Here is a 16762-nt window from a genome sequence, read left to right on the forward strand (position 1 = left end):
GAAATGGTAGGCTCACAATAATTCAGCCCATAATTACAGCAATGATTCCTTTCTCTCCCTGTCTATTCTAGGACAGCCTTGCAGGTGCCCACGTCCTCATCTGTACGTACAATCCGTCCACTGAACCTGAAAAGGAGACGTGGTTTCAGGTCTTAATTTCATTTCTAACCATAAAACCATAATAGACTTAAAAGTATTCCTCCTGTGTACCAGTGGTTAAGAGTTCTGGTCCTCTGCTTTAAACATTTCATTTGGCTTAGACCCCATAAAAATATTTTCAGGGATTGGATCCCGAGGCTAACAACCTAATATAGGATCTTGTCAGGTCCACCTGTATTTTCTGGGACAGACAGCAGGATTTTAGTGTCTGTGAGAATCACCATTACTCTTTGAATGGTTTTCTAGATAATTTACCTGCAGTGAATAGGACTAAACATTAAAGGGATGACCTATGGGATGCATGTATAATGAATTTGTTTAAAAGGACAATATAAAATATAGCCACACTTTTTATTGTTGTTATTATTGACGAGATTCATCTTCTTAGCATTCAAAAAATATCTTGTAGCCTGAAGTGACCATTTTCCTATTTGTAGATGGGACAGTTGCTTTTTGCCCCTATAGATGCTTATGCTGTATATTTGGAGTAGAATTTCTCACTCTCTTTCATTTCTGTTTATCTAGAGCTGGGCTTTTTGTTGTGGTTTGTTTGTTTGTTTTGGCACAAAGGAGGCTTCATAAAATCTGTGAAACTTTGACTGGACCATTCCTTGGTTCCCCAAATTGGCCACTTTGTTCTAACACATCTGGTGCAGTCCTGTCTTTATGTTCAGACCTTTCAGAAATGTCTCAGAGAGAGAAAAGTTAAAACCATGACTTGCTTGTGTCCATGGTATGGATGCATGGCTCTTTTTTCTTTCAATATCATTTATAGCATTAATCTTTAAAAGATCATGGCACAGATTTTTATGGGTATAAAGAAAGCAAAAGAGGCAGAAATAGGTAGGACAGGTTCACTTATTGTTCAGGCTGAAACAATTATTTGTTTTTTCATCATTCCAAGCTCTGATGCCCTTTGACAATTGTAATTTTTCAAAAAAGTCACTAATGCCATAGTGAGGGAATTCGTTATTGTATAAAAAAAACAGACACAAATATGTGGGAAGTTCCAAAGTCCCCTTAGTTTTCACACATGAAATGAGATGAGTGTCACTCTATTTCCATTAAACTCTGTGGGCACAGAGAGGTGGAGACATCTTCGTATATTCTGTTTGGTGAAGCAAGAAAATGATACCTAACTAAAATAATGATTTTTTAAGTTCCATCTCAGGGCCACTTCTCCTTTCCTGGAGTGAAATGGAAAATATCATTGGCCATACAAAATGAAATTCTTTGATGAGTTTTATTGGAAGGATTATTCCTGAACAGAATTCAGTGATATTTTAATGATATATCTTTAAAGTATGAGGATTATTGATAAGGACTTATTTTGTTGGTAAAACAAATTTAGATGATAAATACTAAAAGTAGAAATTCATTGATTATTGGAAGCCAAATAACAATCCTCCACACACATATCTGGAAGTAATCACTGTGTGATATGGAGGAGGCACACATATTTTTGAAGGATTGACATAATAATAAAATGACAACTTCAATGTGTCCCTGTCCCCAATTATGCTATGCATCGGGTAAAGCATTTGAAATCAACTTATGTTCTTTGTAGCTGTTATAAGCTTTGCAGCTTTTCCCCAGCTATATCCTTGTACCATGATGTTATGTCTCACCTCAGGCCCAAAGCAATGGAGCCATCCAAACATGAATGGGAACCTCTGAAACTCTGAACCAAAATTAAACTTCTCCTCCTTTAAGTTGCTTATGTCATGTATTTTGTTAACAAAAAACCTGACTAACATACCCTAGAAAATAACTGACATATAATGTCATTTTCTGATTATGAGCCATTGACTTGCCTTTAGAATCCAGATAATGCAGTTGTAAGCTCTAAATATTTATATATAATTTTAACTAATGGTAATTTATACCTTTGTGATAGAATAACATAAGGCATATTTCTTAATTTTCTTTATTGAGAAAGACTTTCTCTTAGAGAAGAATTTTATTTTTCTTAAAAGAGTATGATTTATGTCACTATGATAATGGACCCGTTATATATAATATAATATTCTTAGAGTTTTAAACCTATGCAGTTGATTTTCTCTAATGTAGGTGTGTATAGAAAAAAAGTGAATAATATAGAAACCAATAATGAAAGAGTCCTAAGAAGGTTGGGTTTGTTATATTGAAAAATACTGGTAAAGGAGTATAGAGCTCAATTGTGCATATTTTAATTGTGAGTGCACAAATTAAAAATGCACACAGAGTGCTGAATACTTATTTATTTGTTTCCTTCCCTCTATTGCTCTTTTTTCCAAAAGGTTTCCAATGAATATAGTGGAACAAAATCTAACAAATGTCATGGAGTTCCATCTCATGAGACTCTCAGAGGACCCAGGCCTGCAGCTCATCCTCTTTGGACTGTTCCTGTCCATGTACCTGGTCACAGTGCTGGGGAACCTGCTTATCATCCTGGCCGTCAGCTCTGACTCCCACCTCCACACCCCCATGTACTTCTTCCTCTCCAACCTGTCCTTGGCTGACATTGGCTTCATCTCCGCCACGGTCCCAAAGATGCTGGTGAACATCCAAACTCACAGCAGGATTATTTCCTATGTTGGCTGCCTGACACAGATGTCCCTTTTTAGTGTTTTTGTATGTATGGATAGTCTGCTTCTTATTGTGATGGCCTATGACCGGTTTGTGGCCATCTGTCACCCCCTGCATTACCCAGTCATAATGAATTCTCGCCTCTGTGGAGTCTTAGTGTTTGTGTCCATTTTGTTTAGCATTTTAGACTCCCAGCTTCACAATTTGATTGCTTTACAATGTACCTACCATCAGCATGTGGAAATTTCTAATTTCTTTTGTGAACCATCTCAACTTCTTAATCTTATCTATTCTGACACCTTCACCAATAATGTGGTCATGTATTTTACTGGTGCCATGTTTGGATTTTTCCCCGTTTCAGGCATTCTTTTCTCTTACTATAAAATTGTTTTCTCTGTTCTAAGAATCCCATCCTCAGGTGGGAAGTACAAAGCCATTTCCACCTGTGGGTCTCACCTGGCAGTTGTTTGCTTATTTTATGCAACAGGCCTGCCCGTGTACCTTGGTTCAGCTGTGTCATCTTCCTTCAAGAAGGATGTGGTGTCCTCTGTGATGTACACTGTGGTCACCCCCATGCTGAACCCCTTCATCTACAGCCTGAGGAACAGGGACATTAAAAATGCCTTGAAAAGACTCCACAGCACAGCATTCTAATTTCATTTTGTCATACATCCCTTTTCTAATGTGGTTTAGAGCAATCAGTCATTGAGGCCTTCAAATCCTGTCTCCTTAAATCATTAATTTTGTGGCTTCTTGGCTTTCCTTCCACTCTCTGGCTGCTATCTGATTACTATGTCCTTTGGTTTGTGTTTAATTCAATTGCTAAGTATTCTGAAATCCTTTTTCATTGTAAACATCATGATAAAATTAACGTACCCAGGTATTTTCTGTCATTTCTGAGCAAGGATTCTGGCCTCCAGGTGAAATACTAAACTAGTTTTTAAATATAGGTAAAAGTGACATCATTTTGAAGGTCATGTGCATTTTCTTTTAAAAGTGAATATGTCCATTCAGGCATATTATGTATAGGGGCCATATCAATGGTGCCCCATATTGAATTTTATTGGAATAATCTTGAAAGATTAAAAATATGAAGGCTTGGATCTTACCAGAAGAGTCTGACTCATCATAAAGTTTTCAAAACTCTTCAAGGAAAGTTCAGACATTGCTTCTTAAAGGGATCAAATTCAAAGGTGTTGGAAAGGAGCTTATAGCAACATCAGAAAAGGTGGTTTTCTTCAAATATCTTCTTCAAATCATTGCCTGCAATGCCATACAGGTTGTCATCCAGGCTGGTTTTATATTATTGATTTTCTGTTTTAATCTCACTATTCTATATTTATATTTTTGCTGAGTAAGGACTCCTGAAATGACTGGATTTTCCACCTGGTTTTGTTGTTCCCCACATTCATGCATGGTCACTAAATTTCACTACCATGAGAACTTGGTATATTTTACTATGCCCTTCACACCTCTATGCCCTTACTGCTTTAGAAGATCCATTGAGTTACTATGTCTTTTCCCAAACTATTTCCTCTTTGCCTTATTCATCACTAAGTTAGAGTAATTGCCGGTATTCAATTCTCACCTTTAAAATAAGGAAATTTGTTTCTACTTCTTGATTGAAACCAGAGTGATAAGTTGTAGGATGTGGAAAAAGATATGAGGTGAGTTGTATGCAATTAAAATGTTTCAAAGTATGCTCAAGAATTAAAGTTGGTTTTAAATACACATCCTTGTTCTGGGTGTCCCAGTGAGTTTTCAGTGGTAGCAGCATATTTCAGGTCTGCCTGCAAGACTGTCCACACTGGATAGTCTTTTATTCCACTCTAGTTTCCTGTCCACACTCTCTGGCTTCCTGTCCTGCCTTGTATTCTCTCCCTTTCATCTGTGTAATACCACTTGCCATGATGCCCATCAAAGCCAGTGCCACACTGGATCTTTAGCATCCAAAATTGTGAGCTAAAAAAACCTCTCCTCCTTAGCAGTTACCAAGACTTGGGTATTATGTTGTAGCAACAGAAAACAGAGTAATCCAAGAGAGCAATTTGCTTTACTCAGCCAACAAGTTCAAATGTTAATTTCAACTAAATATTTAATTAAGCCCTTACAGACACACAGACCAGAACAATGTCTGACCCAATATCTGGGCACCAATGGTCCATCAAGTTTACACATAAAACTAGCATTCACACTAACTCACAAAAAGATACTGGAGACCTGAATTTTAAAGGTACATATTTACTATTTTGATTTCCCCTTCCACTGGTTGGCTTTCTGCAACTATTCATCTGAGAGAAAAAATGTGTGACTTGTTCATGTTTATTATTACGATGATTCAGATTAATAGTTATAGAATAAAATGCATGTTTGATAAGTTCTATAAAACAAAGATAAAACAGGACCTATTTTTTTATAACTGGACACACAACAGGCAATAAAAGGGTTTTGGGTTTTGCTTTTCTTTCTTTGGCATACTCACCATAGAAGAGGGAATTGAGATTAGAACAAAGAGCATCAAATATTTTTCTTACACAAATATGGCTACCTTCAATTTCATATGTTATGTTCTGTGAGTTTTTCTGTGGCCATGACCCTAGTATCCTATTCCTGCCTCCCACCATAAAATGACTTGATGTTAGAAAAATCTTTTCCCTATGATCCAGGCATTTTCATGTCTCAACTTAGAGATTATTTAATTGATATTCACTTCTTTAAAAAAATTTTGTAATTATAGATGGAAAGAATGCCTTTAGTTTATTTGTTTATTTTAATGTGGTGCTGGGGATCAAATCAGTGCCTCACATGTGCTAGGCAAGAGCTCTGCCACTGAGCTACTGCCCCAGCCCCTATTTACCTCTTGATGGGAAAAAAGTGAGTATTTGTCTAAATGCTGGAGTACTGACCCTATGTTTTCTTCTATCAGTTGCAAAGTTGCTGGACTAATTCCTAATTCTCTGATCCACTTTTAATTGGCTTTTAGGCAGGGCAAAGGGTAGGATATGGATATTTAATTTCTCAGCACCGTTTTTTTTAAAGTTATTTTTTTCCTCCAACACATAGCCTTGGTGTCTTTGTCAAGTATCAGAAGACTGTATCTATGTGTGTTTGTCTTTTTGCTTCTATTTTATTCCGCTGGTCTTCATGTTGTTTTGGTGCCCAAACCATGCTGCTTTGTTATTGAAGTTCGGTAGCCTGTTTGATATCAGGCAATACGATGCCTCCAGCATCACTCTCTTGGGTCACTATTGCTTTGGCTATTCTGGGTCTTTTATTCTTTCAAGTGAATTTTAAGGCTATTTTTGGGGGGTTCTGTGAAAAATGTCATTGGGTTTTGATGCAGACTGCTTTGAATCTCTACATATTGGCACAGACATTGAATTACTTAACAAGACCCCTTAAACTCAAGAAATAAAACTAAGAATCAATAAGTGGGATGCCATCAAGTTAAATAGTCTCTGTACAGAAAAGGAAAAAAGGGTGTGAAGGGAGAGCTTACATAATGTGAGAAAATGTTTGCCAATTACCCTTCTACCAAGAGATAAATATTCAGAATTTATAAAGAATTCAAATAACACTAGAAAAAAAAACAAATAATCTAAGGACTAAATGCACAAAAGAACTAAACAGACATTTCTCAAAGAAGAAATACCAATTGCCAACAAATATATATGAAAAAAAAAGTTCCACATTCTCATTAATGAGGGAATTGCAAATCAAAACTACAGAGATTTCAACTCACTCTAGTTAGTATGGCAAGCATTGATACTAACAATAATAAATACTGGTGGAGACATGGAAGAAATATTCTAAATTGTTGGTGGGAATGCAAACTAACAACCACTTTGGAAAGTGGTATGAAGATTCCTTTAAAGACTACAAATGGAACCACCATATGGCCCAGCTCTCCCACTCCTTGGTATTTACGCAGAATAAGCAAAGTCCACATACTATAATGATACAAGCATACCAGTGTTTATAGCAGCACAATTCACAATCCCTAAGTTATGGAACCACCCTGGCTGTTCATCCACAAACAAATAGATCAAGAAAATGTGGTATATAGACAAAACAGAATTTCACTCAGACATAAGAATTAAATTCTGTCATCTGCTGGTAAAATGAATGGAACTGAAGAATTTCATTCTAAGTGAAATAAGCCAGACTCCAAAAGTCCATGATCAAATATTTTCCCATCGTATGAGGAAGTTAGAGAGAAATAAAGAATTTTTAAAGAGGGGATCCCATGAAAATATAAAGGAGATTAGTGGAGTCTAGGGAGGAGTTTAAGGGGAAGGGATGAGGGATGGGTAAAAGGAAGAACTGCAGAATGAACTTGACCCTATTATGCTATGTACACATATGATAAACCACAGAGGATTCCACCTTATGTATATCTACCAAGTACCTATTATAAGAAGATTAAATAAATAGAAGGAATAACAGCAGAGAAAAGGGAACTGGGTAAGGGATGAGGGGAGGAAAAGTACAAGTACAGGGATTGAAATGAAGCAAATTATATTGATATGCATGCCTTCATTTGTCAAAATGAACCCCTCTAGGATGTACAACAACTAGAATGCACTAATGAAAACACTAGAAAGTAAGCATTCCAGTAATTAAAGGGAACCTGACATAAACGGTGCAATTTTGAATATGAAACAAGACATGTTTTAACTTCCAGTGCATAGGTGGGATTAAAAAATCAGAGGGTGCTTGAACAGGTCCAGTGCACTGTATTACTTAAGAGTGTTTAGTGCTTGCAATGAATTGATATTTAAATCTATTCTTCTCATGTTAATAGATTTACCTAATGGATTTTACAGACAAAAAAAAATTTAATTTTTAATATCCGTTCCTGAAACTACAGAGACACTTTTGAAATACAGAGGATCCTTAGGGACTCTTTTAAAACTTACACTTCAATAAATTAGAAAATCTAGAAGATATTGAAAACGTTTTAGACAGGTATTACCTGCTCAACGTGAGTCAAGTGGATATAGAAAACCTAAACAGACCGATGTCAAGTGTGGAGATTAAAGTAGAAATTAAAACCTTCTAAGAAGAAAAGTTTAGGACCATGGATGCTCAACTGCACTTTGCCAAACCCTGAAAGAAGAAATGATGCTATCCCCCTTAAATTATTCCATGACATAGAAATGAAGAAACACCTTCAAATTCATGGTACAAAGACAGGATCACCCTGATACCAAAACCAACACAAATAAAAGGAAAAAAATACTACATCTCCATATCCCTGATGAGCATAGATGTTAAAGTTCTTGTTAATATATTGACAATCAACATCCAAAAACATATTAAGAAGATAGTGCACCATGATCAAGTGGATTAATCCCAGGGATGTAAGATTGGTTCAACATATATGAATTAAAAAATATAATCCAACACATGAATAAGAGTAAGGAAAAAACATCACATAGTCATCCCCATATACGGAAAAAAAAAACCTTGACAAAATCCAGTATCTATTCATGTTAAAGGTTAAAGACACTGAAGAAAATAGTGACAGAAGGACCTTAACTCAACATCAAAGATACTACATGTGACATGTTACAGCAGCACAATTCACAATAGCCAAACAATGGAACAGCCTAGGTGTCCATGAATTGATGAATGGATAAAGAAAATGTGGTTTATATACAAAATGGAGTTCTATTAAGCTGTAAAGAAAAATGAAATTTTGTCATTTGCAGGAAAATGGATGGAACTAGAAACCATTATGTTAAGCAAAATAAGTCAAACTCAGAAGATCAAGGAAGCTATGTTTTCTCTCATATGGAAGCTAGAGAGGATAAAGGAAAATAAAAGTGGGGGCAAATCTCATGAAAATCAGAGGGAGATCAGTAGACAAATTGCACCAACAGGAGGGCAGTGAAGAGGGAGGGGGGAAATACTGGGGACTAATATTTGCAAAATTATATTGTTGTATTGTGTCATGTATGAATCTGTAACAACAAATCCCATCATTGTGTACAACCATAATGCACCAATAGAAATGTGGAAAAATAAAAATATACTGTACATGACAAACTCAAAGTCAACATCACCCCAAACAGAGAAAAACTGAAAGCATTTCCTCTAAAATCAGGAACAAGGAAAATTTCCACACTCGCCACTTCTATTTGATATCCTTCTTGAAATGCTAGCCAAAGCATTCAGACAAGAGAAGAAAATTTAAGTGATACAATAGGAAAGAAAAGATCAAATTATCTGTTTGCAGACAACATGGTCCCATACTTAGAAGACCCCCCCCAAAAAAAATCCACCAGAAGTCTTCTAGAATTGATAAGCAAATTTAGCAAAGTAGCAGGACATAATATTAGCATACAAAAATCAATAGATTTCCCATACTTCAATACTGAATCTGCTGATAAAGAAATGAGGGCCACAATTCCATTCACAATAGCCTAACCAAAAAAACAACAAACAAACAAACAAACATGGGAATAAATTTAACCAATGAGGTAAAATATCTGCATAATGAAAGTATAGAATACTTAAGAAAGAAGTGGAAAATATCTTAGAAGATGGAAAGATCTCCCATGTTCTTGGAGAGGCAGAATTAATAGTCAGGTATTAATATTGTCATATGTGCCATTTGACCAGAAATGACATACAAATTTAATGCAACCCCCATCAAAATATCAATGGCATTTTTCATTCACAGAACTAGAAAAAATGTCCTAAAATTAATATAGAAGAATAAAAAGCTCAGAATAGCTAAAACAATCCTGAGCAATAAGAGTGGTGCTGGAGGCATTATAATACCTGATCTCAAGTTATAGTATAGAAAAATAGTAACAAAACTGTGATAGTTGGACAAAGACATGCATGAAAATCAATGGGAAAAAAAACAGAGCCAAATGCATAGAGACACAGCCATCATATTGTTGAAAACATACGCTAGAGAAAAGACAGTTTTTGGAAAGAAAGGATTTCTGAAGCAGTGCCAATTTGCAGAACCAGTCTAGGTACCCATCATCAGACAAGTGGACAAAGAATATGTGGTGTGTATATACAATGGGGTTTACTCTGCCATAACAAAGAATGAAAATATGTTATTTGCTGGTAAAAGAATGGAACAGAGAACACCATGCTAATTGAAATAAAACAGACTCAGAAAGTCAAGAGTCAAACGTTTTCTCATGTGTAGGTAAAGAATGGAAAAAAGAAAATAAAAATGTGGACTAAGAGGGACAGCGCTTATTGTTGCTTGCCTTCATAATGGCTGCCAATCTTACTGGAGTGAGATGGTATCTTAGGGTGGTTTTGATTTGCATTTCTCTGACTGCTAGAGATGGTGAGCATTTTTTTTATATACTTATTGATTGATTGTATGTCCTCCTCTGAGAAGTGTCTGTTCAGGTCCTTGGCCCATTTGTTGATAGGGTTGTTTGTTATCTTATTGTTCAATTTTTTTGAGTTCTTGGTATATTCTGGATATTAAGGCTCTATCTGAAGTGTGAGGAGTAAAAATTTGTTCCCAGGATGTAGGTTCCCTATTTACCTCTCTTATTGTTTCTCTTGCTGAGAAAAACCTTTTTAGTTTAAGTAAGTCCCATTTGTTTATTTTTGTATTTAACTATTGAGCTATGGGCGTCCTATTAAGTAATTTGAATTAACTTTTGTGCATGGCGAGAGAAAGGGGTTCAGCTTCATTTTGTTGCATATGGATTTCCAGTTTTCCAGCACCATTTTTGAAGATGCAATCCTTTCTCCATTGCATGCTTTTAGCACCTTTATCAAATATAAGAAAGTTGTAATTTTGTGTATTGGTCTCTGTGTCCTCTATTCTGTACCATTGGTCTACCTGCCTGTTTTGTTACCAGTACCATGCTGTTTTTGTTACTATTGCTCTGTAGTATAGTTTGAAACCTGGTATCGCTATACCTCCCGATTCACACTTCCTGCTTAGAATAGCTTTTGCTATTCTGGGTCTTTTGTTTTTCCATATAAATTTCATGATAGCTTTATCTATTTCTACAAGAAATGCCGTTGGGATTTTGATTGGCATTGCATTGAACCTGTAGAGAACTTTGGGTAATATCGCCATTTTGATGATGTTAGTTCTGCCTATCGATGAACAGGGTACATTTTTCCATCTTCTAAGATCTTCTTCTATCTCTCTCTTTAGGGTTCTGTAGTTTTCATTGTATAAATATTTCATCTCTTTAGTTAGGTTGATTCCAAGTATTTTATATATATTTTTTGAGGATATTGTGAATGGGGTGATTGTCCTCATTCCCATTTTAGAAGATTTCTCTCTGATATACAGGAATGTCTTTGATTTATGCATGTTGATTTTATATCCTGCCATTTTGCTGAATTCATTTATTAGTTCTAGTAGTTTTTTTGTAGACCCTTTTGGGTCTTCTAGGTATAGAATCATGTCAACTGCAAATAGTGTTAATTTAAGTTCTTCTTTTCCTATTTTGATGCCTTTAATTTCTTTCATCTGTCTAGTTGCTCTGGCCAGTGTTTCAAGAACTATTTTGAACAGAAGTGGTGAGAGAGGGCATCCCTGTCTTTTTCCAGATTTTAGAGGGAATGCCTTCAATTTTTCTCCATTCAGAATGATGCTAGCCTCTCTTCTTCATTTTGACTGTTTTACTGGTAATGTTAACTTACTCCACTCCTTTTTATTGCTGAGTAATATTCTACTGTGTGAATATACACAGAAGGCAAGCTGTTTTCCCTTCTACTTATTGATGGCCATTTGGATATTTACTATCTTTTGTCAATCATGAACAGTGCTTCTGATAATTATGTGCACATGTTTATCTGTTTGAATACAGCCATGTAACAGGTGAGAAACTGCATATACTATGGTCGTCCCACAGCATTGAATTTATTCATGTCCTGGTCATCTCAGTTTGTGGAGTATCCTCTGAAATGTTTGTACAATGGGAAATCACCTAACAAAGCTATTCTCCAATCCTACAGGGGATGTTAAGCAGCAAATGTCTAAACTTGTTTTCAATTATTATATTAATATTCTCAGAATGGAACCACTGTGTCATATGGTCACTGTGTGTTCAATTTTTCAAGAATAGCCAAATAAAGTTTCTATTCTAATGCATAGAGTTTCTAATATCTTCATATCCTTTTCCAATACTTGTTATTCTCAAAAAATTGAAAGACTAGCTTTGTATTGGCTGTGGAGTTGTCTTGTATTTTGCTTTGAATTTGCATTTGACGAACTGAGCTTGCTTTGGGGGTCTTTTTGGTAGTTTATATGTCTTCTCTGCAGAAATGTTATTTCAACCCTTGCTCATTTCACAGTGTAGGTGTGCATACTTTTGCTTCTACCCTGTGAGAGTTCATCATAAGTTGTGGGTACTTGACCTTATTAGATACATGTTTTGCAATATTTTTTCCCTTTCTATATTGTCTTTCCATTTATTTCAAGTGTACAATTTAACATCATTAACTAAATTCATTATGGTATACAATAGATTCTTTGATATTATTTCACTTAGGTGAATTTTGGTGTTCTTTCACCAACACCTACTAAATCCCTACCCACAGCCTTGGGCAGCCAACATTTTACTCTGTGTTTTCTTGAGTTGACTATTTTAGATTCACATGTGAATCTTTGTGGTGTGTACCTGGCTCATTTCTCTTAACTGAATGCCACATAGGTTCATTCATGCTGCCAGAAAGGCCAAGATTTCCTTCATTTTATGCCTAAATAGAGTTCCCATGAGTATACCCACCACATTTATTATCTAATCACCTGATTATAAGCACTTAACTTGATTTCATATCTTGGCTATTGTTAATCACACCATGATAATGGGAATGCACATACATTTTGACATTCTGATTTCAGATGTGTTGGACAAACATGCGGTTGAGTGATTGCTGGATCATATGGTAATTCTACTTTTAAATTCTTGAGGAAATTCCATAATGATACTCAATGGCTGCACCAAATTATACTCTCACTAGTAGTATTCAATAATCTCTTGTTTTCAAATCCTCTATGATGCCTGCTATCATTCATCTTTTGGGTGAATGATAACAAGTGTGAAGTGATATCCCATGGTGATTTCAATTTGCATTGCCCTTTTGATCAGTGGAAATAGAAGAAAATAAAAGTGAATGTCTTTGAAGAGTCAGGTTTCCTTTTATCAATAGGAATCTTGACTATATTCTGCATTCTCTCTGCCAGGTTTGAGGCATGGTAATATACATTACCAATTTTTTTCAGCTGAAAAATTGTATATGGTTACGGGTGATTATGTGCTGTTTTTATGTATGTTAACCCATTGTGTAATGGTCAAATCTGGTGAAACATATCTAAGTCCCAAAACATTGATTTTTGTTGTTGTTGTTGTGAACACATTCAAAATCATTTCTAAATTTTCATGTTATTAGTTAACAATTCAATGTGTGCCATTTTTGCAAATCTATTGAATAAAGCATATATGTAAGGGAGAACTCGGTCTTCCATAACAAGAATCTGATACAATTTCCTTTTTTTTTTTTTGCAGTTCAGATTTATGTCTGTAAGGAGAATGTCCTGTATTTCCTTCCACACTACTGGTCTGTGGTTCTTATTCCTTTGTGATGTATGTTATTTGTTAACATGGATAAGAACACAATTCTAATTTTTCTGTTTGCTTAATATATGCTTGTATATTAAAAACTACTGGTCTTGACCAAGTTCCTTGGTACATTTTTACTGTCCTCTAATATTTTATCATGTCTAACAAGTCTGCAGTAAAAGTGTTTTCCAAGTTTTCATTAATCTCAGGACTTCACTAAAGATGACATGCTCACAAATTATCTCATTTGATGGTGGACAGGATCCAGGTTTTTGCAGAATGGTAGCCAGAGGACTCCCTTAGTTTTAACCACAAGGGACTCTGACAGGGCATCTCGTGGCATAGCAGCTGGCTTCCATCAGTGTGAGCGGGCAGGTGACAGGGAAATAGAACCAGTCCTTTACCCAGACATTGGTCTCTAAGCACCCCAAGATATGGCAATGTCCCTATGCTTTTAAGGAAGGTCCCCCACTCATCAAGATACCAATCTGTCAGAAAAGAATTCCCTTCAACAAAACTGGAAAACAGTCCTATCAACCTCTCTTCTGTAGTAGGAATTTCTACAGATGCTACCATGAACCTCCTTGATCTACAATGGAAAAGAGTCCCCTTGGTTCTCTCCTAGCCACAGGGTCTGACTACAACACCATATTAAGCTTCAGTCATCCTGAGCCCCAAAACATGTGTACATGTTGATTTCTGATTTTTCACTCATCAGGAAAGTTATCCTCTCACTCCAGGTGTATTATCTGTAGATTTTACTTGTGTGTGCGGCATCACCTAATTAAATATTTAAGAAAATGTATTCTGACCTGTTTTTATTGAAGTTGATAAAATAAATTCTCATACAACTTTGACAATTATAGTTCTGGGAAATCTTCCACATTTCATCCATCACAGACTCTTATGGCTCATTGTGACAAACGTGTGCATTAATCCTTCTCTGAGCAATATAATGAAGCCATATTACATACCCTAATAAGCTGTATGTGTATGGAAGGAAAGTTTCTATTTACTGTGCATGCATACATATTGAGGTGAATTTGACAGGAACAAAGAATCACAAAAGCTTGAGCATGAAGCTTCATTGCACAGGAGGATGTTTGATGTTGAGACATTTTGCTATATATGAGTGGCAGCAAAAAAAAAAATATAAAATTGCCATCATTCTATAATGAATAGATAGGATTAGACCCTAGACACTGCACCATAGGATAGTGTACAAACATGTTGAATGAAACCAAGGACAGATATGTTTGTGCAGTAAAATTGATCAATTATAGTACTTTTCCTAACCTTCCCTCACATAATGAATGTTCTTAATAGAAACAGAGCCAACCTAAATTCTGACATTTTTTGATGTGCATGACAAATGTCTATCATCAGTCTTTTACTCCTTTATTATTTGTAGAATTTTTCAAACCTCACCCACCATTGTATGATTCTCTGCCTTACAAGTACTGTTTAAGAAGTCTTAGACAGTCAAGATGAAATATACGCAAATTTTATATGTAATCCTTAAGAAGTATTAAGAGATCTTCTTAGAAGTTTTCAGTTTCCAGTAAAGAAAAAAGTTACTGGGCATATGAATGTCAAGTTCTCTTTTCCTTTTTTTTGTATGAGGGTAAATAATTTTTAACAGGCATGTTCATTTTGCATTTCACCCTTGAATTCCTTCACCTAAGTACCATTAAAAGTAGGTATTTTGAGGCCATGATAGTTCCAAAATGTGCCCTAGTCCACTCAGCTAATAAAAATTTTCAGTCAATGCTGAAAATAAATTTTGGCCTTCCAAATCCATATGTTCCATTATTCCTTGGCCTGTAATATGTTGATAATGAGATCTTTGCTTTATTATCTATAAATATGGAATAAATACTATTCTAATCAGCATCCTTGATTTTATCTCCTGATCAAGGCTTTCAATTAAGTGCTTTGGTTATCAGAACCCTATACACATGGAATTAAACAAAAACATGCTTTGTCTCATGCTGAACATCACAGTTTATAAAATCAGGATACTTATGAACTCTGGCAATGCACATATCAACCAAATCCTCTAATGTAATAACAGGAGCTTTCATTGATAGGGGATTATCATTTAGATGGCTCATGACATACTTATGCATAAACCTTGCACAGCTTTGAGAGAAAGCACTGTGGCTGTTGTTTAGCTGACAAGGAATCTGAGGCTCAGATAGGAGTTGGGAGTTGCCAAAATTGTTGTGTTTATGAGTCAATATAGGAGAGATGAAGTGTCTACAATCCCTACATCCTTTCTATTATGTTTCTTAATAAAAGAGTTTCATACCAGTTTTAGATTTCTACTGTGAACTTTATAAACTTTTCCCATGAAAGGTGTTACTACATCATGAAATTCTCTGAAATCATTAAATAGTATAGGAAAACCCAAAACATTACCTGCATGACAGGTAATGTTACTTAATAAGTGAGACAATACCTGCATGACAATACCTGCATCACTTATTAAGGTCTTCAGCTACCTATGGCTGGGGTCATAGACCTTGAAAATTAAAAAAGGTAAAATAAGCCAACATTTAATTTATTTGCAATGAAATAATTGGCATAGTATTTGTCACTACTAGGGCCACATGACAACTATAATGTGGCCTTGTTTGGAAGGGGCTTAGAGATAAGTACTGGCCTTGAGTCTCAGATGAGACTTTGGACTTGGACTTTGGGGCAATGCTGGAACTATTAGGACTGTAGAGATTCTTAGAAATAGACTCAATGTATGTTGCTTTGTGAGATGGGCATGAGCTTTTTGGTGGCTAGAGCAGAATATTATGATTTGGATATGTCATGTCAAAAAGCTCATGTGTGAGGAAATGCAAGAATGTTCATAGGTGAGGTGATTAGATTATGAAAGATGTAGCTAAATTGGTGGACTAATCCACTTGATGGATTAACAGGTAGGATGTGGCTGGAGGAAGTGGGTCACTAGGAACATGATTTTGGTATGCATACTTCATCCCCAATGAGTAGACCTCTCTCTGTTTCCTGGCTGTCATATCCTGAGGTGCTTTCCTCCGCCATGCCCCTTTGCCTCTCCTAGGGTCCAGAGAAATGGAGTCAGCCCATCATGGACTGAAACTCTGAAACTACAAGCCAAAATAATATTTTCCTTCTCTAAGTTATTCTTGTCAGTCATGAAAAGTTGACTAAAACAATCTTAAAGTATAAGATACTTTGCATTAGAACAAAACCAATTTAATAGGGGAATCTTCATGAGGTGCTTTGGTGTTCTTTTCCTACATTAGAGTTGAGAGCTATCCACTGCCTTAGATGACTATTGGGCATTTAGAATGACCCGTTAACATTGCCTACTATTTTTGTCAACAATTCTCATTCCACACATGAGGATTAAACCCTGGGCTGTGGGTATGTCATGCGAGCCCTTCTCCACTGAGCTGCTCCCCAGCCCACAGTTGTCTTAGTTTTAT

At 35.8% G+C, this 16762-nt stretch overlaps 1 protein-coding gene across 1 annotated transcript; it reads left to right on the forward strand.

The window, feature by feature from the left end:
• Positions 1-2445: 2445 nt before the first annotated feature.
• LOC101968810 (olfactory receptor 7E178) lies at positions 2446-3381 on the forward strand. The gene has a single exon (XM_005342057.4). It carries the CDS (start codon positions 2446-2448, stop codon positions 3379-3381), a length of 936 nt encoding a protein of 311 aa, XP_005342114.2.
• Positions 3382-16762: the final 13381 nt, after the last annotated feature.

Source organism: Ictidomys tridecemlineatus, chromosome 2 (assembly GCF_052094955.1).
Source record: "Ictidomys tridecemlineatus isolate mIctTri1 chromosome 2, mIctTri1.hap1, whole genome shotgun sequence".
Lineage (NCBI taxonomy): Eukaryota > Metazoa > Chordata > Mammalia > Rodentia > Sciuridae > Ictidomys > Ictidomys tridecemlineatus.